The 22,034-nt window shown below is 46.5% G+C and overlaps 1 protein-coding gene across 4 annotated transcripts in view; it reads right to left on the bottom strand.

Moving 5' to 3' along the window:
* Nucleotides 1-20: 20 nt before the first annotated feature.
* Nucleotides 21-22,034, bottom strand: part of LOC118214235 (oxysterol-binding protein-related protein 6-like) — a 40,581-nt gene continuing 18,567 nt past the window's right edge. For 2 of the 4 annotated variants that reach the window (XM_035394013.1, XM_035394015.1), the window contains exons 5-24: nucleotides 20,914-21,027; nucleotides 20,628-20,804; nucleotides 19,877-20,006; nucleotides 19,308-19,411; nucleotides 18,599-18,691; nucleotides 17,233-17,268; nucleotides 15,842-16,007; nucleotides 14,884-15,014; nucleotides 13,408-13,515; nucleotides 11,493-11,630; nucleotides 10,158-10,242; nucleotides 9,021-9,274; nucleotides 8,179-8,316; nucleotides 7,608-7,671; nucleotides 7,185-7,263; nucleotides 6,534-6,678; nucleotides 5,366-5,510; nucleotides 4,735-4,861; nucleotides 3,965-4,087; nucleotides 21-3,852 (exon numbers count right to left, since the gene is read on the bottom strand). In XM_035394013.1, the coding sequence (XP_035249904.1) occupies nucleotides 3,744-3,852; nucleotides 3,965-4,087; nucleotides 4,735-4,861; nucleotides 5,366-5,510; nucleotides 6,534-6,678; nucleotides 7,185-7,263; nucleotides 7,608-7,671; nucleotides 8,179-8,316; nucleotides 9,021-9,274; nucleotides 10,158-10,242; nucleotides 11,493-11,630; nucleotides 13,408-13,515; nucleotides 14,884-15,014; nucleotides 15,842-16,007; nucleotides 17,233-17,268; nucleotides 18,599-18,691; nucleotides 19,308-19,411; nucleotides 19,877-20,006; nucleotides 20,628-20,804; nucleotides 20,914-21,027 (2,466 nt within the window). In that variant the 3' untranslated portion in view covers nucleotides 21-3,743. The remainder of the gene's footprint in view (nucleotides 3,853-3,964; nucleotides 4,088-4,734; nucleotides 4,862-5,365; nucleotides 5,511-6,533; nucleotides 6,679-7,184; nucleotides 7,264-7,607; nucleotides 7,672-8,178; nucleotides 8,317-9,020; nucleotides 9,275-10,157; nucleotides 10,243-11,492; nucleotides 11,631-13,407; nucleotides 13,516-14,883; nucleotides 15,015-15,841; nucleotides 16,008-17,232; nucleotides 17,269-18,598; nucleotides 18,692-19,307; nucleotides 19,412-19,876; nucleotides 20,007-20,627; nucleotides 20,805-20,913; nucleotides 21,028-22,034) is intronic. The other 2 variants (XM_035394016.1, XM_035394017.1) reach the window with 2 other exon arrangements.

Raw genomic sequence — 22,034 nt, 5'->3', positions numbered from 1 at the left:
CAGAACCACGCAGAGAAACCTTTGAAGTCTAAAAGAGATGTTTTTATTTAGTCACTTTAGTTTCATTCCAGAAAAAGCATTAAGTCCACCAGACCATTTTGTTTTTGTTTTTATTAGAACAAGCAGTATACAGCAGCAGTGCAGTGTTAACGGAAACATGTAAATGTGTAACTGTACTTCGATAATAATACTTCAGAAGAAACCCGGTTGAAAATGGATTCAGAGAAGCTGACGGCCCAACACAGCAGTCAGTCAGATTAAAGCAAAATAACAAAAAGAAAAGCCTTTGTACGTCATTTAACATTCAGTCCGTGTCCTGAGCACATGCATTTAACGCACAATGAAATGTGACACCAGAACATCCGAAGCTTTGAACTTTTCAAACCCGTGCGCTTCTCTGAAATGAGAACTGAATCGTGTTTACAGCTCACAAGTGTAAACGCTGCGGGCGTTGTAGGTCCCCGCAAGGTAGGTTAATGCAGTTTACGCTCCCTAGGCGTTACTGCACCAAGTCCAGTCACACACACGGAGAGCAAACCCAAACCACTGCGATCTCCCATCACGGAACACGGTATGTCGTCTTCAAGATTAAAAGCCTGTTACAATCTTTTAAAATGCCCATATGTATTCACTTAAATCCAATTTCGTTTTCATACGTTCATAAACTGATCTTGTGTGACATTATGGAACATGTCTGAAAATGTAAATCTGCATCAGCAGAGGACAGTTTCAGGGGCAGTGACCACAGGGTCATAGAGTCTTAGCCCTGGTTTGTAGATCGTACAGGAGGCCTGGGGAGGACTTCTGCTGGAAAGCCACAGTTGCGAAAGGGAGAAGCATTAAGCTCTGTACCAGTACTGCACAGTGTCTCATCTCATCGTAGCGAAAATTTAAAAACCTCTCCGGCCTGTTTAAAATAAAAAGTAAATGTTTTTCTTTGATCTTTGCAAAACTCGACAGTTGAAACGAGGCTGTTTTTGTGTGGTGTGCGTAGTCAGTAGATTCGTGGCACTGCGCTGGAATTCTGTAATGTTTCAGCACTACAGTGAAAACGATCAGGACAACAGGAACAGGGAGGAGATGGTTGTGTATTTTCAGTGTCAGATCGGGTTACAATTGTTTTAGCCACCTAACTGCAAGCCAGACCAGTCATGTCCCAGTCCTGTCCTATTGGGAGCTTCTGAAAGCTGTCATCTTGGAGTACAAACCTGCTGAATTTAGCTGTTAAGGCGTATTAAAATCTGTCTATACTGTGCAAGCAGAAATTAAGGCACAGAAATCACTGCTTTTTTGAGTTTTGAACAATAAAGGAATAAAAAGAAATATATATATATATATATATATAGCAATGATAAAGCTCTTATTAATTACACACTATTCATGCACACACCAATCCTTTTCTGTGAACTATTGCTGGGACCCTAACTCCCCGCCACTGCCACGATCGGGACCTCCAGTGTAAAAACAGTAATTAAATTTCCATTATAAAACTGAGATAAACAGTGAAAATGAAACGCAGCATGATCTGACCAATCACATTATTGATCTTCCTGCGGTTGGTGAATTAAGCTTCGGCCCCTGATACTCGGAGGGCTTGGCGGACGTGCTAATGTGGTGCACACGCAGCTCAGAAGCACACGGGCCGTGCTGCTCTGTCTGAAACAGGGAAAGTCTGAAGTCACGGCCAGTTTAAATAATGCAGAGATTAAAGACCTGCCTGACAACGGTTCACCTTATAAAAAAGAAAAACACTAGCATACAAAGTAAAGGTAATGTTAAATCAGTGAGGAATTTCGTCAGTTATTTGACACATTGTGGCCTGTAATACTCAGTAGTCACTTCTGTATGTTCACCGTGGCTCCTATGTAATGTTAACAGCACTAGAAGACTCTAGAAGCGAAAGAGACCTGAAAATAAAAAGTAAGTTAAGCAGAAGCAGAACGTAGACCTGTTTCACTCCAAATTAAACTCAAAAGGGGTGAGACTGGGGCCTGTTTTACCCCAAATTAAACTCACAGAGGTGAGACTGGGGCCTGTTTCACCCCAAATTAAATGTGATGCTGTGCAGTTGTCCTCACATCAGTAGGGCTTATAACAGACAAAGAAAAGCAGGGAAATGCCAAACACTCAACATTCCTATTTCTATTATTTTTTTCACAGAACATTCCTTTTACATTCTTTTTTTTCAGAACATTCCTTTTTTCAACCCCTTCCCACTGACGCATGTGGGTTAAAGTTAACACGCAGATTACAGCCGTCAATGGTAACAATGTGGTCAAAATACAGAGGCAATCATTTTTTCCAACAGGAACATGTAGTTGCAATACATGTTTTTTTCTTCATCTAAAGTCTCCCCTTCTGCCAAGTTACTGTGTCATTTGGACAATATTTTAATATTCTGTGGACCAATCAGGGACAATTGGCGTCACTGCCTAGTCACTGCTCATCACTCGAGGGTTGGGGGGGGGGGGGCATATCTGACACTCTTTCTGGATTAGCCGGACCCAGCCCGGATTTATGACCATATAAGGGGCCCCTTTTTCCGTACTGTGCAGTCTCTGGGTCCGATTTGTCCAACATGGCCTTGTTGAACACTTCATCACCTAAACATGATAAACTAATGGCTTAAGATATTTCACTAAAATGTTATTTTCTTGAATATGATAATACTCCGCTGTGCACTGTTTGAAGTCAGCATAGCCTAACCAATAACAAGCCACTCTACAAAAATGCATGAAATGCCTGTATGTGCTGGTGCCTAATGGCCCTGCCCTATTGCTTGGAGAGGTGGAGTGGAGTTTCACTAAACTGCGTGTGAGCCATATTGTAAGTGTTCTAAAAAGCAGTTTCACTTTAAGGCAAAGTCATGCTCTGCAGCCGGAACAGCTGATCGCAGATCCGCAGGGTACACCGTTTCCCTGACAACCGCATCCCTGGTAGCTCCGCGGGCTGGGAGATGCGCAGGTTCTGCTGCAGTGTTCCACAGATGCCAGCGGTGATTTCCATCGGAATCCCACAGCCCCTGTCCTAATAGTGATTTCTCCCTGAATCCCACAGCCTCTGTCCTAGTAGTGATTTTTCTCTGAATCCAACAGCCCTGGCCCTAGTGGTGATTCCTCTCTGAATCCCACAGCCCTGGCCCGAGTGGTGATTTCCCTCCATATCCCACAACCCCTTACCTAGTAGTGATTTCCCTCTGAATCCCACAGCCCCTGTCCTTGCGGTGATTTCCCTCTGAATCCCACAGCCCCTGACCGAGCAGTGATTTCCCTTCCTATCCCCATAGCCCCTGCCGTAGCGGTGATTTCCCCCTGAATCCCACAGCCCCTGGCCTAGCTGTGATTTCCCTTCAAACTACACAGCCCCTGTCCAAGCGGTGATTTCCCCCTGAATCCCACAGCCCCTGCCCTAGGGGTAATTGCCCTCCAAATCATACAACCCCTGCCTTAGTAGTGATTTACCCCAGTATCCCACAGCCCCCACCCTAGCTGTGATTTCCCTCTGAATACCAAAGCCCCTGCCCTAGCTGTGAGTCCCCTTCAAATCCCACAGCCCCTGCCCTAGCTGTGATTTCCCTTCCTTCCTCCACAACCCCTGCTCTAACAGTGTTTTCCCTCCGAATCCCACAGCCCCTGCCCACCCTTCTGCGTGTCTGAGTAGAGTCAGGAGCTTTAAAACAGCTGTGCGCGGGGAGAAGCTTCTCTGTCAGAAGTGACGATGCGTGGAGCACAGACTTCCGAATGCTACCACAGCGCAGGGTTTTCCAGTTTGTTAAAGCCGGGGGATTTGCGTAGCTCCCAGTAGGTGTTGTTGGAGACCCATCTCTCTCTCTGACTGGAGTCTATGACTTTCCTGTGAGGGAGGAGGGGGAGAGAGGCAGATGAAGGTCGGGCTGTACCCCCGTACCCCTGTAACGCCGTGTTTAGATAAGCGCACGGCGGAGGTTCAGGGCCTCTGGGCTCACCTGAAGAAGCGCGGCTGGTGCTTCACGCCGTTCTCCTCCATGCACTTCCTCCTGGTCCTCTGCAGGTCCTCAATGCGCTGCTTCTCTGAGGCTGCCAGCTCCACCTGCCCCTCCTCCAGATACCTGCACAGGTAGGCAAGTCACACCCCCACACTCAGTACCCCTATTCCACATACCTGCACAGGTAGCCAAGCCACACCCCCACACTCAGAACCCCTATTCCACATACCTGCACAGGTAACCAAGTCACACCCCCACACTCAGTACCCCCATTCCACATACCTGCACAGGTAGGCAAGCCACACCCCCACACTCAGGACCCCTATTCCACATACCTGCACAGGTAGGCAAGCCACACCCCCACACTCAGAACCCCTATTCCACATACCTGCACAGGTAGGCAAGCCACACCCCCACACTCAGAACCCCTATTCCAGATACCTGCACAGGTAACCAAGCCATACCCCCACACTCAGTACCCCTATTCCACATACCTGCACAGGTAACCAAGCCACACCCCCACACTCAGAACCCCATTCCACATACCTGCACAGGTAACCAAGCCACACCCCCACACTCAGTACCCCTCATTCAGATAGTTTGTATGGTGTGTAAGTGGGTCAGTACCCCTCTCTGCAGGTTTGGGTGGTGTGTTAGTGTGTCAGTACCCCTCTCTGCAGGTTTGGGTGGTGTGTTAGTGTGTCAGTACCCCTCTCTACAGGTTTGGGTGGTGTGTTAGCGGGTCGGTACCCCTGTTAGCGGGTCGGTACCTCTGGTCAGGTCGGAAGCGGGCGTCGGTGGGCGGCAGCAGGTCTTTTATTTCCGGGCAGAGCTCATTGAGCTCGATGGCGAACCGGGTGAAACCGTAGTACAGCTCACAGCCGGGGGGCATGGAGCCTGTGGAGAGGGCACGGCAACAGGGAGAGTGTCAATCAAAGCACCGCTCGCACAGTCCAGTTTAATCACACAGTCATGTTCACATTCAGCATTTCTGGGAAGGATATTCTAAAACTACAGCAGCAGTAAAAATGACTTTTTCTGCTTGGAAACTGTAAGTCTTTCATTCACGTCCTGGAGCTTTAAGGACCTACTCCAGTAGAAGTAGAAAGCCAGGAAGTGGACTATCCCTTTAACATTCCAGGAAGTGGACTATCCCTTTAACACTCCAGGAAGTGGACTATCCCTTTAACACTCCAGGAAGTGGACTATCCTTTTAACACTCCAGGAAGTGGACTATCCCTTTAACACTCCAGGAAGTGGACTATCCCTTTAACACTCCAGGAAGTGGACTATCCCTTTAACACTCCAGGAAGTGGACTATCCCTTTAACACTCCAGGAAGTGGACTATCCCTTTAACACTCCAGGAAGTGAACTATCCCTTCAAGAGTCTTTCACAGCACCTGGCCTCCAGACACATCGGGCGGATGGCGGGACACCACAGTACAGGCCTTCGTGCCACTTCCCAAACAGGCGGTGCACGGTCCGCCCCTCCTGGTCCAGCACCACGCCGTGGACCTCGTTCACATTGGAGCTCCAGTAGTTCCCCTGAGAGATGGCGGGTGTCAAACAGGGAGACAGCACAAACCTCCTGAACCTCTGACCCAAATTCAGGAGCGAGAGCACATCCTGGGATCCAATCCTCTTTAAAACAGCTGAGACACTGACCCATTTAAAGCGACGACTGAAGACTCACCTCTTCAGGCTGCACCTCTCCCCATCCCTCCCTACCCCCCTCTAAATGACTGTAAGCTTAGGGTTGTAACTAGGCAGCTGTTTCGTATGTGACTTAGGTGCATTAACTGTCTTAACTACTGCTTGTATTTTTTCCATAGACTGCATTGTTGCCGTTCTCGTTGTGTTAGTGTTAATCAGTTTAACCTTCAGGGTCCAAGTTGAACCATGCGGTTGTTCCCTGCACTTGGACCGGTACTTCTCTCTAGGGTTTTCGACACACTTGTTCCTGGTTATGGTTATACACTTTGTTGTACGTCGCTCTGGATAAGAGCGTCTGCCAAATGCCTGTAATGTAATGTAATGTAAAACGCTACATCTGCTGTATGCTTAACCCGTTAATTGAGTTACACAGCTGCTAGTTAAAGGGTCAAATCATCTGGACTTCCAGTTGAATTCCAGTCCAGTTTAGTGGAGTTTGAAGAAGTTGTCAGCTGCAAGTGTAATGACTTCTCTACAAAAGTTCAGTAAAGTTCATGTTTTAGCTTTACATCGTTGGAGGGGACATCATATCATTACAATGGCAACGAGGACGGGATACAGTAAAAATAAAAAAATAAAAACTTTTTTTGGGCTGCACGCACAGAATACCTTTCTAGCCGATTGCACATACTTCTCTTAAAGGGGCAGTTCATGTAATTTAGGACACTACACTCAAAGCAGTGTAACATAAATATAGGAGAAACACTGCTGTGTACAACATATCTACTAGCATCAGTGCACCCAGCAAACTTACAACTGACACAAACAGCCTTAGCGGAGACATACGCTCGTGCCATGATTTATGAATAATACTTCCCCGCAGCTGGACATTGGCGTGCACGGTGGAGCTCTCACCTTGACAAAGGTGAGTTTGCAGACACAGGTGGCGCTTCTGCTGTTCCTAATGGTGATTTCTCCATAGTGCTCCACCCACCGTCTCCCACTCAGAATGTTGTGTACACAGGTAGTGACCTTGTTCCACTCGTAGAGGTCGCCATACCTGGTGACCCAACAACAGACAGAAAGACAAAAGTAAACCCACTGCAAAAGAAGGCTGCCACTGTCTATTTCAGCAAGACATGGAGGAAATTACACACCAAATCAAACGATTAAAAGAAATTAAAAGAGTGATGCATATTCTCCTATCCAGCTGAAGTTTATGATTATCGAGAATTAGGGAAGCACCACGGTTATGTCCGGTGTGTAGATCAGACTGTGCTGTGAACAGATAGTTTCACAAAAAGAGAATTAATGCCCGATGCACGTTCGATTAGCATAACAGTGGTCTTTATCAGTTCGGAGCTTCTATTGGAGAGAAGAGCGTGAAATCTTCCCTTTCGCCTTTACGGGAAAGATTTTGAACAGACTGTGCTGATTGCTTACCGTGTGTAAAGCTTTTATATAAATCACATCGACTAAAAGCATCCGCTGAAGGACCACAGGAGAAATTCTATACAGAAGTGAGCACTCTGTGGAAGGAAGGAACAGGAGGCCCGGCTATCTTACTTTGGAAGCATGACGTTGACCGTCCCAATGGGTAAGATTTCCATGGATTTGCCCCAGAATTTGTTCTTCCACCTGATATCTGAAAGTCAGGAATAAAAACAGCGGTCAGTTCTGGAGCCAAAATGGACCCACAGTCAAGCTCACTCAGAGAACCGTTATTCCCGTTTAATGAAATTACAGAGCGATAAGACAAACAAGGGTCTCGTCTTTGTGGCTGGGTGGGAGCACAAAGAGCTACGCTGCGGTAGAAAGGTTTAACACATCATCCATTACCACTTTAGCTGTACAATAATCAATACTTGTAAAGTGGCAATACATAATTGTTTCATTTTCAAGATGCCATATTTGATACTTTGTCATGCTGGCGTATTTGCGGCAATATCGATTCAATGTGTCTACGTTCAGAGATGTCTGGTGACGTACCTTGCCAGAAGGTGAACTTTTTGGACTCACAGTGACATGCCGAGATGGGGGGATGGTGGCTCACCTGGAAAATAACAGTCACACAGGGAGAAATTTCTGTGAGTAATTCCACCCCAGGGAAGAGGGGGATGGGTGGAGAAACTAGAGAAGGAGAGGAAAGGTTGCACTCCCACAGACTAATGCATCTGCAGAGCAGGGCATTGTGGGAGTGCTTCTGTGACAGCACTAGGGCCTTGAGGTATGAGGGCTCCACTCAGCAGCACTATATCCAGCCCGAACACTAATCCCTTAATATGAATTCCAAAAAAATATCATTTTAATATATATAAAGCACTAATAAATATAGAACGGTTTTATGGCAGGGGTGCACATCAACCACTGATCTGGTTCAGGCCAACTTCTGCTCTTAATTACTTCATTTGCTCAGTCAGTTACTTGATCTGAATTTGTGTTTCCAATCAGAAAAACAATTAATCTAAAACTTTCTCACTTTCAACTGATCACTTAGAAGTAATCAAGCATACAACATCTAGTACCACTGTATGGTAAGTGGCAGACTGTAGTTGTATACCTGCTCAGAATAAAAGCATAGTCCCTTGTCTTCTCGTATACATTCATATGTCTCTCCAAGCAGGGGGTTGAATGGCTTGCTTCCAGCTCTGTAGTAGGTGGACGAATATCCGGATACTGCAAAAGCAGCAACAGTCACCTAGAGGAGAATGACTCATTAGCGAAACAAAGCAAAGCAAACATGAGGATATGACCTCATTTTAAAGAACCACATCTGAGAGGCCCACAGCTGTATAATACGAAATAATACCTGTATTTTAAAAGAACAAATAATTTAATAAATACGCCTGAAAATATAGCTGCAAGGTTTAGATATTTAAGTCTCTGCATTCTCAGAGGGGTGGTGTATGTTAGGGACATACCACACGCTCATAGGGGTGGGGTAAGTTAGGGATGTATCATGCGCTCATAGGGGTGGGGTAAGTTAGGGATGTATCATGCGCTCATAGGGGTGGGGTAAGTTAGGGATGTATCATGCGCTCATAGGGGTGGGGTAAGTTAGGGTCGTACCATGCGCTCGTAGGGGTGGGGTAAGTTAGGGACGTACCACGCGCTCGTAGGGGTGGTGTAAGTTAGGGGCGTACCATGCGCTCATAGGGGTGGGGTAAGTTAGGGACGTACCACGCGCTCATAGGGGTGGGGTAAGTTAGGGACGTACCATGTGCTCGTAGGGGTGGGGTAAGTTAGGGGCGTACCACGCGCTCATAGGGGTGGGGTAAGTTAGGGACGTACCATGCGCTCGTAGGGGTGGGGTAAGTTAGGGACGTTCCATGCGCTCGTAGGGGTGGGGTAAGTTAGGGACGTTCCATGCGCTCGTAGGGGTGGGGTAAGTTAGGGACGTACCATGCGCTCGTAGGGGTCGTCGGTCTCGGCGGCCTTGTCCAGCAGCTCGGCGTACTCCAGCTCCTCGCACAGACGCTGCAGGGTGTTCAGGGGCTCGTTGAGCTCCACAGGCAGGGCCACTTTGGACAGGTCCTTCCCGATGTTCCTCCGCAGGATGTTCCACAGGTTGATGCTGCCGGTGTCGGGGGAGGGGGCGGGCAGGCCCGTGCGCCGCCCGTTTCGAAAGGCCCCTCCCGTCAGCTCGCCATTGGCCACTGAGACGACAGGACACGCTCACACCACCCACTGGGGGCTCACATCATCCAATCAGTATTTAGCAGTGCACCCTGACTGGCAGCACATCCACTTGGTTAACAGAGTGACGCAGCTTTCACTCTTAGGACAAAAGTGCCCCGTTCTTATAAGGGCCAACATTCAATTTATGCCACAACTGAGAAACACTACAGAAAGTTACTGTATGGAGAACAAGCTACACCAACACAATCTCTAAATTTTTTTTTTTCATGAAACTGGGCAGACATGGAAAACGTAATTCAGCTAGCTAGCTGGGGAAACGTAGCATGACACAGTCAAACAGCGGTGAGGATTTTTAAACATTATATTAAATCACTTCCAACAAAGTGAATCACAAAAAAGCGAAAGAAAATGAATCGCACAGTTCAGCGCTCCTAAGATGCAGTTATTTGCTGCACCAAAGACAAGTTCTGATCAAGCAGGTCTTTATCACTTGCCAGAACCAACCTGGTCTTTGTACCTGATCTAGATACCTGATCAAAACACCTGGTGTATTTTATATCTATTTGGCACAGCAAAGAATTATCCTTGGAAGCTTAACCCTGTATATAGGGTATCTAATTACCTTATCGGTTAAAATATGAATGGTGGAAAGACATCAGTAAAATGTAAAAGATGAATGACAAACCACCTAGAGAGATGGCCTCCACACTTCAGGGGTCCCACACTGCTTAAATACAGCGCTCAGCACCTGCGGCCATTTTGGTTCACACCTTGCATAATAGGACAGGGGCAGCCCAGAGTCCAGGGCTTGGGGAGGATTACGGGCAAAAGAGGACGTTCGCGGCTCACGTCACCCTACAGGCGCGCCCTAGAGCAGGACGCAGAGCTCGCGTTGCGTACTTTGCCTGGAAATATTGTCGGCGACGCTGGCGTTGTCCTCGGAGAAATCGCTCACGTCGCTGACGTAGGACTCGTCATCGGACCCCTGGAGGAGACGGGAGAAAGGCCTGAGAGCTCTGGGAGACGGGAGTTCCTGTCACATGACAATACGCGCTTCCCACGTAGTACACATATGAGGCACAGCACAGCACAACTACATCATATTTACGTCTCCTACCCCGTCCATATGCAAGAACCCACAGCCAACTGACCAATTAGTGACCAGCTTTATGACGTATATTACGTACAACTTCATACTGTACCAGGGCAGCAAATTCATAAAAAATGGGCCTGACAAACTTCTCTTCAATGTGACCTCACTCTGTTTAACTTTGGGAATGAGTTTGGGATGGTGCTAAAAACTGACGGACAGACGCTTCTTCTGAAAAATCTTGTGTAGGTGAAACTTCAACTGAAGGTTGGGACTCAAAGCTGGAAGATTCTATGGTGGTTCTTCAGTAAAGACAGCACACCAGGGGCATCAAACTAATATGCTGGAGGGCTGCAGTGTCTGCAGGTTTAACTCCAGGCCTGGAGTGCCACAGTGTCTGCAGGTTTAACTCCAGTCCTGGAGGACCGCAGTGTCTGCAGGTGTAACTCCAGACCTGGAGGGCTGCAGTGTCTGCAGGTTTAACTCCAGTCCTGAAGGACTGCAGTATCTGCAGGTTTAACTCCAGTCCTGGAGGACCGCAGTATCTGCAGGTTTAACTCCAGCCCTGGATGGCTGCAGTATCTGCAGGTTTAACTCCAGGCCTGGAGGGCTGCAGAGGTCACTCAAAGCTGGAAGATTCTATGGTGGTTCTTCAGTAAACACAGCACACCAGGGGCATCAAACCAATATGCTGGAGGGCTGCAGTGTCTGCAGGTTTAACTCCAGTTCTGGAAGGCTGCAGTGTCTGCAGGTTTAACTCCAGCCCTGGAGGGCCACAGTGTCTGCAGGTTTAACTCAAATCCTGGAGGGCCACAGTGCCTGCAGGTTTAACTCCAGTCCTGGAGTGCCGCAGTGGGTTCCTTTCAATCAGCAGTCAATCAAGGCCTTGAGAACAAGGTGTGTGGACTCCTTAGCCAATCCTCGTTCTCTGATGAACTGGCTGACAGAAGCACTTCCTGTCTCACCTCGTTCTCTAATGAACTGGCTGACAGAAGCACTTCCTGTCTCACCTCGTTCTCTGATGAACTGGCTGACAGAAGCACTTCCTGTCTCACCTCGTTCTCTGATGAACTGGCTGACAGAAGCACTTCCTGTCTCACCTCGTTCTCTGATGAACTGGCTGACAGAAGCACTTCCTGTCTCACCTCGTTCTCTGATGAACTGGCTGACAGAAGCACTTCCTGCGCATCGAAGAATTCGGACACGGACTCTGACATGGACAGCCGGCTCTCATTGGAGACCTGCTGGGACAGGGGGATTCCTACATGCGCATCATCGCAGGCCTGAAACAGACAATGAAATTATCATTATTAATAATAATAATAATAATAATAATAATAATAATAATAATAATAGCAAAAGTTAAATCTTTACAGTGCCTTTCATTATTTCAAAACTCTTTCCAAGCAAAAGAAAGCAACAATAACAATAAACAAATGTGAAAATGAACAGTAAAATCAGATCAATAAAAATCTAACAAGGCAGTTAAAATATACTCATAAAATAATACAGTACATTACAACTAGCCCCAGCCATATAAATACAGGACCACAGGGAATGCGGTATGACACACAGATCAGAAGAACAGGAATTAAAGCAGGCTTCTTCAATGAGTTGTTAAAAGAGAAGTGAAAGTCAATGAAGATAGAGATGGAACACAATTAGCCCCTTACTGTCCAATCACCTTCACAGCACAGGCTGGCACTCAACCAACATTTGCCCTTTAATTCGACCAACCATTAAAGGCAACAAGTTTCATTCTTCACAAACAGTTTGGCAAATACAGTGAGCGCTAAAACCAGCTCCTCCATCTGAGTCTGTGAAGAGAAAGTGAATTTACTTGAAAGTCAAAGTTAATGACAAATGCTGACTGAGCACAGGCCATATTCTGGCTCCTATCTGGATCTCCTATCTGGTATTCTGGGAGTGAGAGGGCTCCTGGACTGGAGAGCACAGCCTGCTCCTCTCTACAGCACAGGAGGAGGAGAAGGGAGCTCTCTGGAGCACAGCCTGCTCCTCTCTCTGTGAGCTGAATATCACACAGTGTTTTACAGCACAGGAGAAGGAGGAGGAGGGGAAGGGAGCTCTCTGGAGCACAGTCCGCTCCTCTCTCTGTGAGCTGAATATCACACAGTGTTTTACAGCACAGGAGGAGGAGGAGGAGGAGGGAGCTCTCTGGAGCACAGCCTGCTCCTCTCTCTGTGAACTGAATATCACACCGTGCTTTACAGCACAGGAGGAGGAGGAGGAGGAGGAGGAGGGAGCTCTCTGGAGCACAGCCTGCTCCTCTCTCTGTGAGCTGAATATCACACAGCACTCTACAGCACAGGAGGAGGAGGAGGAGGAGGAGGGAGCTCTCTCTGTGGAGCACAGCCTGCTCCTCTCTCTGTGAGCTGAATATCACACAGCACTCTACAGCACAGGAGGAGGAGGAGGAGGAGGAGGGAGCTCTCTCTGGAGCACAGCCCGCCCTCAGTTCTGTTCTGCACAGATTAGAGAGGCGATTTGAGAGCAGTAAATAAATCTGGGCTCCAGACAGACAGGCCGGCCAAGTGTGTGAAGCAGGGTCAGGAATTTGGATCAGGAAACTAATTCCAATGTCAATGGAGTTTCTCACATCTTTCATTCACTCTGGCTAGCAAGCTGTGCTTTGCTGTTGAGTATTAGTCTCCAAGGGTATCTAGAAGTGGTGTCGAGCATAAGAATGAATTAGTTAAACGAACATGACACCCTCAGTTCTGCAGTCTCCACAGTAATACACTGTTCCATAATGTCTGTTATTCCTAGCAAATCACCATGGCGATTGGTGATGTCATACCGGAGACAGGTGATGTCATACTCTACACTGAAGAAGCTGACCTTGTGACAGAAAGAGGACACTCTTTACCTCAGTGGGAAAGCGGGTGATCATTAATAAGACAGAGTGTATTATTCTAGCCCAGTATTGAAAAGGCTGCTGCGAATTTGAAAATTCTCCGTGGCGCAGATGCGTAATTCCACTGTACGGGGAACCCGCAGGTTTAAGGAGAACAGAGAGGGCTGGAGCCGCTGATTGGGTACCTTGTCGGCGCTGGAGATGACACTGACGCTGATCGTTTGCTCAGACAGGCCCGACTCGGAGTGGATCCGGTTCAGCCGGCTTCTCAGCTCAGCGTTCTGAGTCAAAGCCTGCCGCGCGGAGAAGGGACAGGAGAGGAGACCACGTCACGTTAAATAATGAACACACACATGCACACACACACACACACACACACACTCACACTCACACAGATGCACACATGCACACACACACACACACACACACACACACTCACACAGATGCACAAATGCACACATATTTATGCACATGCACACACAAGTACACACACACACACATACACGCACACGCACTTACGCACTCACACATGTACACACACACACACAAGCACACGCACATGCTCACACAAGCGCAGACACACACACATGCAGACACACATGCGTGACCCTGATTTGGACTAAGCGGTTAGAAAATGGACGGATGGATGGGATGATATTACAACCACGCTGATGTCACTGTACCTCAACCCCGTTTGCATTTTAAGGGAACTTGCTAATTGTAATGGATCATTAACACCGAGACGCTGGCATGAACTGCTTTAAATGCAGCGCCAGCCTCACCATACTAATGTTACATTCATCTACATTGAAATGTTCTTTCTGTTAATGCATTTTATGACCGTTCACCAGCTAAGCAACAGGCTGGAGGAACATGTACATTTATTTTTTATGAGCCAGAAACAGTTTTTTTCCCCACAACAACTGGCAATGATCCCTCCCCTATTTTAACAAGGGCTACGAGTAAGCAGCTTTGCTACTTCATAGGTTTGCGCACTTTGCTACTTGTTAGGTTGTGGCTGCACGGCTCTGATTGTTTGAATCTGAATGAATATTGGTTTAATTCTAATGTATGTAATGTATGCAAATCTTACTTTTCAGTGTTGGCTAAGCAAGTAAATACTGCATTGTTTGCTATACACCCATGTTTGTTTTATCTACAAGTTCAATATGAAGTGAAAGTGTTTGTCCTTCATAACGAGATCAGATGATGCTGCCATCTGTGAATGACAACAATACGGTGAGCTTGCAAAATAAAAGTTTTTCATTATTTAGACACAGGACAAACAGTAAGACAGCCAGAATCTCACCATCAGCAACGGCAATACAAACCTCATTAATATTAAGAGAAGCTCTAAAATAAAGTACAAAGAAGGGCAACTAAAGTGGCTCCTGGTATTAAATGGAAGTTATGAGGAAAGAACCAATATACCTCTGCAGGCAGAGCAAAAGACTAAGGTGCAATTTCACAGAGGTTTAAAAAATATCAGTTCATACTTGCATATTCTGGTGAACTGTATTTTTGATTGCATTTCTTAGTAAGGCATTGTTTAGAACAGTGCTTCCCTAAACTTAACCGTTAGAGAGATCGTCTGAGGGGTAAGATGTGCTTCTCTCACCTGAGAGAGAGACCGTCTGAGGGGTAAGATGTGCGCGTCTCACCTGAGAGAGAGACCGTCTTAGCGCCAGGATGTGCGAGGCCTGGCCTGCTTGCTCCTGTTCGGACAGCAGCTGCGACAGCTTCTCCTTCTCTATAGCGACTGTGTTGAAGGCCGACTTGAGCAGAGAGTGAACTGCATCGAATTAAGCAAAAAAAAACCCACAAATGGAAAAAAACATTAAAACTTAATAAAAATATAGCTTCACTTGTGAGATAGAGAAACAAGTTAAGGGAACTCCGATAATATTCAAGTGACTTATGAACAGTTCTGTAGATGGAGACATAAATATACATGCAGTAGTATGTACAGCGGATGTAGATGTGCAGTGCAGTTCGTATGTACTTGGACAGAAACTTAACGGTACAGTGACACACAGCTGGCCACGAAACACCTGAACAGCTGATTATCCCATTAGTTTTGGTCCCCTAATATGGGGAATTATGTATAGAAGGGCTGTAATTCCTACATGGATCACCCAATATGGATATATACCCACAAATTAAAGCTGATAGTCTGCACTGTAACCTCAAGTTAATATTTTTTATTTCAAATCCAATGTGCTGGAGTACAGAGCCAAAAAAAATAAAAATAAAGAATTGTGTCACTGTTCAAACACTTTTGAACTGCACTGTATGCACAGTATCATCAGCTGCAGATTGAAAATACACCTGCTTACACAGCGTCTGGGCACAACAAACCCAAACTTGGCATGTGGCATAGATTTACCACAACTGTATCCTCTAAGCCATCCGTTGCATAAAGCACCATATACACTTACTATGGCATCTAACATTATTCTCGTTGTAGCTATCAGCTGTGACAAGATGGCTTGGTGTCTTCTCTGCTCTTTGCCTAAACCTGTACATCCGCTTGTGTCCGGATAAGAGCGTTGGCTGAACTCTTAAATGTAGTTTGCGCCGCTCGCGTTTCCTCTGAAAGCTGCAGGTGGCAGTCTGTACCTTTGTGAGCGATGACGCTGAACTCTTCCTGCAGCTTCATGTAGTCTGTAGCGCCCTCTAGGGAGTCCCCCAGACGCGCGACGGGGGTCTGGAAGTCCACCGCGTCCCCGCACAGATTCGGGTTGGATGAGTGTCTCCGTGGCGACAGGGTGGCGCTCAGAGGGACCTGGGGGGAGGAAGGGATGGGACGCCGTCAGTGACCCTGCATGCTGTTACCATGGACACAGGTTTCTGGGGAAGAGGCGGGGCTTAAATAACATTACAGGTTAATTTGCCTTCTGCCAAATCTAGCTGCAGCAAAAGGCGCATTCCAACACTGTTTCTCTGTACACCATCACCTGAGGTGTCCGACAGACTTGACTGGTGATGACACAAGGTGTGATCTACGAAGGGGTGTCGAACAGTAGAATTTTATTTTACTGGATCAACAAGAACTTCAATTATCTGAATAAAATTCCTGGCTTTCATACATCCATCCATTCCCTTCTCTTCAAATGAGAAATGTAAATGACTTCATCTCAAATAAATTAACATTGTCTCTTAAAAAAATTATTTGCCTTGTGTGCGTTCACAAATTGTATTTATGTGTATTTCGTTTGTACCGCACTTTGGTTCAGTAGTGGTTGTTTTAAATGTGGTTGGCTTAAACCTGTGAGTACAATTGAAAATCTACATCCAAACGCACTCACGAAGACAGATGTCTCTCTTTTAGACTACAAAAAAAGTCTACTTTGGAATGTGCCTTTTGCTGAATAAAATTCCACCGTGTTTTTTAAAAATCAAGTACAGTGTGAAGCTAGAATCATCCATTAAAATTCTCCCCCAAACAAACACACAAAAGTGAATCATGCCTCTGATTGAAGAAATAGAGAAAAGAAAGGAAGTGACATCACACAATCAAAATGGACTTCCGTGACAAAGAACACCGTGGAAACCAAAGAGGGGAGCCCATGCGGCAGATGTCCCAGCAGGTTAGCTCACATCTGTAGAGCGATCCTGTTTCTCTGCAGGTCTTCAGACCTTTTCAAATCCTGCCGTTCTTAAAACTGTATCAGTTCGTGCGAGGAAAAATTTCAGCTCGGAACGCAAAATCACAGATTCAGAATTATACATGTAACCATAATCAAACACCCAGAGAAGCAACGTTCAGCAAGAAGTATGATAAATGTCTGCTGCATTTTCTGAAGCATCACGTTTAACTTCAGCTGCAATTGCAAAGTATTCAAATAAAAACACAAATGATTGGATGAAGCCAGTATGACACTTCCACTTTCGGTGTTGACACCTGGGCGTGCATATTTTGCGAAAGAGGGAAGGACTTTTGATCATATTCCGTTCTTCCCAAAGAGTGAGTGAGAGAAGACAGGGGATTTGGGCAGGAAGGTTCTTACTTTAACACTTCTCAAGTGTTTGCATGAACAGAACACCTGTGGACAGGCATGAGAGTCAGACACTAAACTTACACACTCAGGCAATGAAAAGAAATATGCCAGCCGGTACATTAACCAATGATATCTATACATGACCAAAACACTACCGATCTACACATAACCAAATACCAATTATCTGCACATGATCAAAACACTACCAATATGCACCAAACAATATCAAATCTTGACATGATGAACTTACCACCAATTTGCACATGAGCAAAGCATTACCAGCCCGCATATGACAAAAACACTACCAATCTGCACATGATCAAATACAAATACACTGCATATGACCCTTGGAGTTACAAATATAAGTTATAGTCATTGTCCCACAGAGAACAACTGCTGACACCACCAGCTAAGAGCATTTTCATATAAAGCTTCATAAACATTGTCTACAGGGGGACCTTTGGAGCATAGCCACCTGCATTACTGTCGGAACTACCTCAATTGTACATGTGCACATTTACGAGGACAATTCATAAAAGCAAAATAGAAAACATATACACCCAATAACTGTCCCCTCTAAAGTCACAGCCCCCCCCCCCACCCATTCCATTAGCAATGTGAACATGCATACCTCAGTGTGGCTGAAGTGAAATGTTAATGCAGGAGGCTTTATCATTTAAATGACAGGGCTCTAAAGCACCTGCTGCACACACAGGGTTTCCTTTGCTTTTCAGGGGATCTTACGTTATGCTGCTGAGAGACACCTGTTCACCTGTTGTAAACGGTAAAATGTCAGAGGATTTCAGCTCTCTTTTATACTCCTCAGAGATCTTATTGGCCTAATCTATTGCACCAATGAAGTCAGTGGGAGCCAGCCCTTCATATCTGGCCTGCCCCTTAAAATCACCATAGAAACCACCTGCAACTGCTGCACTAATGCAAAAAAAAAGAAAAAGACATGTAATTTACTTTTTGCTGCTGGGGGGCCCATCCAGTGGGTGTGATTCGAGTGCGTAGATACACTCTATGGTTTGCTATCCGTTAAAGCACTGTTCTAGGGTAGGGATACGCTCTATGGTCTGGTCTGTTAAGGCTCTGTTCTTGTGCATGGATGAGCCCCACAGTCTGGTATCTGTTAAAAAACTGCCCTAGTGCTTGGATACGCTCTATGGTATAGTAACATCCAGCAGTAACATTTGCTTATATTTACCTCAAAATGCTATTGCTCTTTATATATTTGTCACAAACACAGTTTTGTGAGGTTAATGATCAGCAAAATGAACTGGCTGAACTGCGTTAGTGAAGTAAAAGGTTACATCTGCATTTACCGGCGTCTCAGACAATGTGACACATAGAATGAGAGGGAAGTCTGTACCTGAAGGTGCATTTTTGCGTCTTTGCTGACACTTTTTGTTCTCCATCTTCTGCTCATGCGCTTGTCTTTCTTTGACATGTCTACACAATTAGCCTACGTCACACACACATGGACCAAAATATATGAGAGGTGGTTAACAAGCACAAGCAAAAGCGCTCATCTCTACAGTTAGTATTAAAACAAGCAGCAGTGAATACTGTCAACAAGATGTTAAAGCAGTGTTAGCATTAGCGACGCAGCGTTAGCACTGTGCAAACTGGGGTCCTCTGGACTGGAGTCAGCATGCACTGTGTTGGCCTTGCGATCCCGTGTTAATGAAATGCCGTTCAAATTCATCAATGGAGTTTCTGTTAATGTCAATTTCATAAAACCTCATTTGTTCAACAAAAACGTGTTTAAAAGATGCACACAAAGACACCAAACACCAAAACAGAAATGAGAAATCTTGCCCCCATGTACTTGAGCAGGGCACTGGTGGACAGCTCTGTGTTTCGGAGTTCTAGAAGTTCTCTCATAATCTGACTACGTTTCTGCATTATTATGTATCTACAACTATGTAGTGCTATGTCAAATTTGTGCAAGTCGCTCTGAATAACAGCGTCTGCTAAATGCCTGTAATGTAATGTAATAGCAGAGTGTTGGGGAAAATTCTATTCTCAGTTCAGTCATGAATTGAAAAGGCCCCTGCATGTTATCCACTGTGTGTTACCTGCATGTCTGCAAAGTTGGGGGCAGACTGTGTCCTCTGCATGATCTCCAGGCTCTGCAGCAGCTGGTTCAGCTCGGTCAGGTTGGACTGGCAGCGTGTGAGTTCTGCGGAAATAAACAGGGTATCATTTCCCTGTATTAGCAGTATTCTCTACCCTGGTCCTGGAGTAACCCTGAGTATGCTTCAGAACCCCTATGTTTAATGGAGGCCCCGTTGAGTATGCTTCTGTACCCCTAAGTGTGCTGGAGCACTCCTGAGTATGCTTCTGTACCCCTGAGTATGCTGGAGTACCCCTGAGTATGCTGAAATACCCCTGAGCATGCTTCTGTACCCCTATGTGTATTGTAGTCCTCCTGAGACTGCTGGAATACACTGCAAATGCAGTTTTTTGTTAAAAAAAAAAAATTGCAGCCAAGAGCTGTTCATTGATTGTAATTAGAGCCTTTTAGAGTGTAATGATGGCCTCCCATGCAGGAATCAGTGGCTGTCAGACTTCTGAGAGAGATCAGCTCTGTGAACGCGTAGAGGAGAGGGGTTGAGATCGGAGTGGCGTTGCCATGGCGACTCACCTTCCGCACACCTGTCCATCTCCTGGGACTCCAGCAGCCAGGTGGCCACCTTCCGCTGCCCGCTGCTGTAGGAAGCGGGCAGACTGGCACCGGGCCGGAAGGTCTGCCTGGGCAGGCTGCTGGGCACAGTCTGCAGGGTGGGTACAGACAGGCCCGTAAACCCTTACCCAACACACTGCAATATACCGCTAACCTTTACCCAACACACCGCAATATACCGCTAACCCATACCCAACACACCGCAATATACCGCTAACCCATACCCAACACACCGCAATATACCGCTAACCTTTACCCAACACACCGCAATATACCGCTAACCTTTACCAACACACTGCAATACACCGCTAACCTTTACCCAACACATCGCAATATACCGCTAACCTTTACCAACACACCGCAATACACCGCTAACCTATACCCAACACACCGCAATATATTGCTAACCCCTTACCCAACTCATCGCAATATACAGCCAACCCATACCCAACACACTGCAATATACAGCCAAGCCATAGCAAACACACAATATACTGCTAACCTATACCCAACACACCCCAATATACTGCTAACCCATACCCAACACACAGCAATATAATGCTAACCCTTACCCAACACACTGCAATACACCACTAAACTAGCACATGGTATTATTTTTATCCTGCTCTGTGTGTCTGTTTTACCAGTATATGTATTTCTGCCTTTTCCTTGACTATAATAAGTCTGATAGTGCATATTGAGGGCATGCTACCTGAGGCCCTGTGACGGCGGTGCTGGGGGGCGGTGGCTGGGGGGGCTCCGCGCTGGCCGGGGGGGGGAACGCTCGGAGCGTGGCGTCCCGGGGAGACCGAACGATCTCGTTCTGCCGATAAAGCCGATGATGTCGCAGCTTGCACACCCAGGCGTCAAAGACCTCCTGAGACTTCACCTGCAGGGGGCGACAAAACTCTGAGGTGGCAGGCAGGATCTCTCTCTCTCTCTCCCTCTCCCAACCTGGCCCCCTCCTCTCTCCCCTAAAACACCTGCACACTCGTTACCTTCAGGTGATAGATGTGCTCCTCGGTGTCCAGGTCGATCCGACGGGTCCGCTTCTTTATGGACATGACTGACAGGCCCACGTCGATGCTGCCGTGCATCTTCCCCCTCTGAATCTGCAGCGAGGTCAACGAGACTTAGCACAAATCAGGGCCTCGTATCACGGAGCAGGACAACCGGGTTAGCTGGACAACTGCACCGAGTTACACTCGGAACCCTCCCGAATATGGAACGCGGACTGGAGTGAAAAGAGCCGTTCCGGGTTTTACTTGGCGCCGTTTCCCAGCTAACTCGGTTGCCCTGCTTCGCGAAACACCCCCCTGAACAGCAGCTATCTGAGATGAACCAATTCTGGGTGAACGGGCACATACCCATCTATATGGAAATACGGAACGGGGAGATCAGAATTGGAGATGTGAATTATCATACAGCATAAATATACAATAATGCAACGCCAATGGAAGTGGTGAGATGAATATACAGTCACTAGCATTGCCATGGTGCAACCTACACTACATGGCCAAAAGTATGTGGACATCCAACATCTCATCCGAAATTATGGAGTCTGTCCATCCTTTGCTGCTATAGCAACCTCCACTCTTCTGGAAAGGCTTTATACTAGATGTTGGAGCACTGCTGCAGGGATTTGTTTCCATTCAGCCAGAAGAGCATTAGTGAGGTCGGGCACTGATTGGGTGATTAGGCCTGGCTCACAGTTGGCTTTCCAATTGATCCCAAAGGTGTTGGGGCACTGTCATGCTTGAAACATGAATAGCCTTCCTAAAACTGTTGGGGAAGCACAGAACCATCTAGAATGTGATTATATGCTGTAGCATTAAGATTTCCCTTCACCGGAACAAAGGGGTCTAGTCAAAACCATGAAAATCAGCCCGTGACCAAGGGGTGTCCAGATACTTTTGGTGATATAGTGTATGTAGATCTATTGTTTACGGTACGGGCACAAATGCAGAAAGGACAGGAGTGGATATTACCTGATATAAGCAAGAATTAAAATTTTTTTAGGGTTCAGTGGAGCTGCCTGATTATGTAAAGGTTAAATGAAAGTAAAGCTGGCTGACGTAACGCTAGGCAAACGGAATAAAGGGAAACAGTCAGCACTGCC

This window comes from Anguilla anguilla, chromosome 15 (genome assembly GCF_013347855.1).
Source record: "Anguilla anguilla isolate fAngAng1 chromosome 15, fAngAng1.pri, whole genome shotgun sequence".
Taxonomy (NCBI): Eukaryota; Metazoa; Chordata; class Actinopteri; order Anguilliformes; family Anguillidae; genus Anguilla; species Anguilla anguilla.
This window is presented reverse-complemented; position numbering and strand designations above follow the sequence as displayed.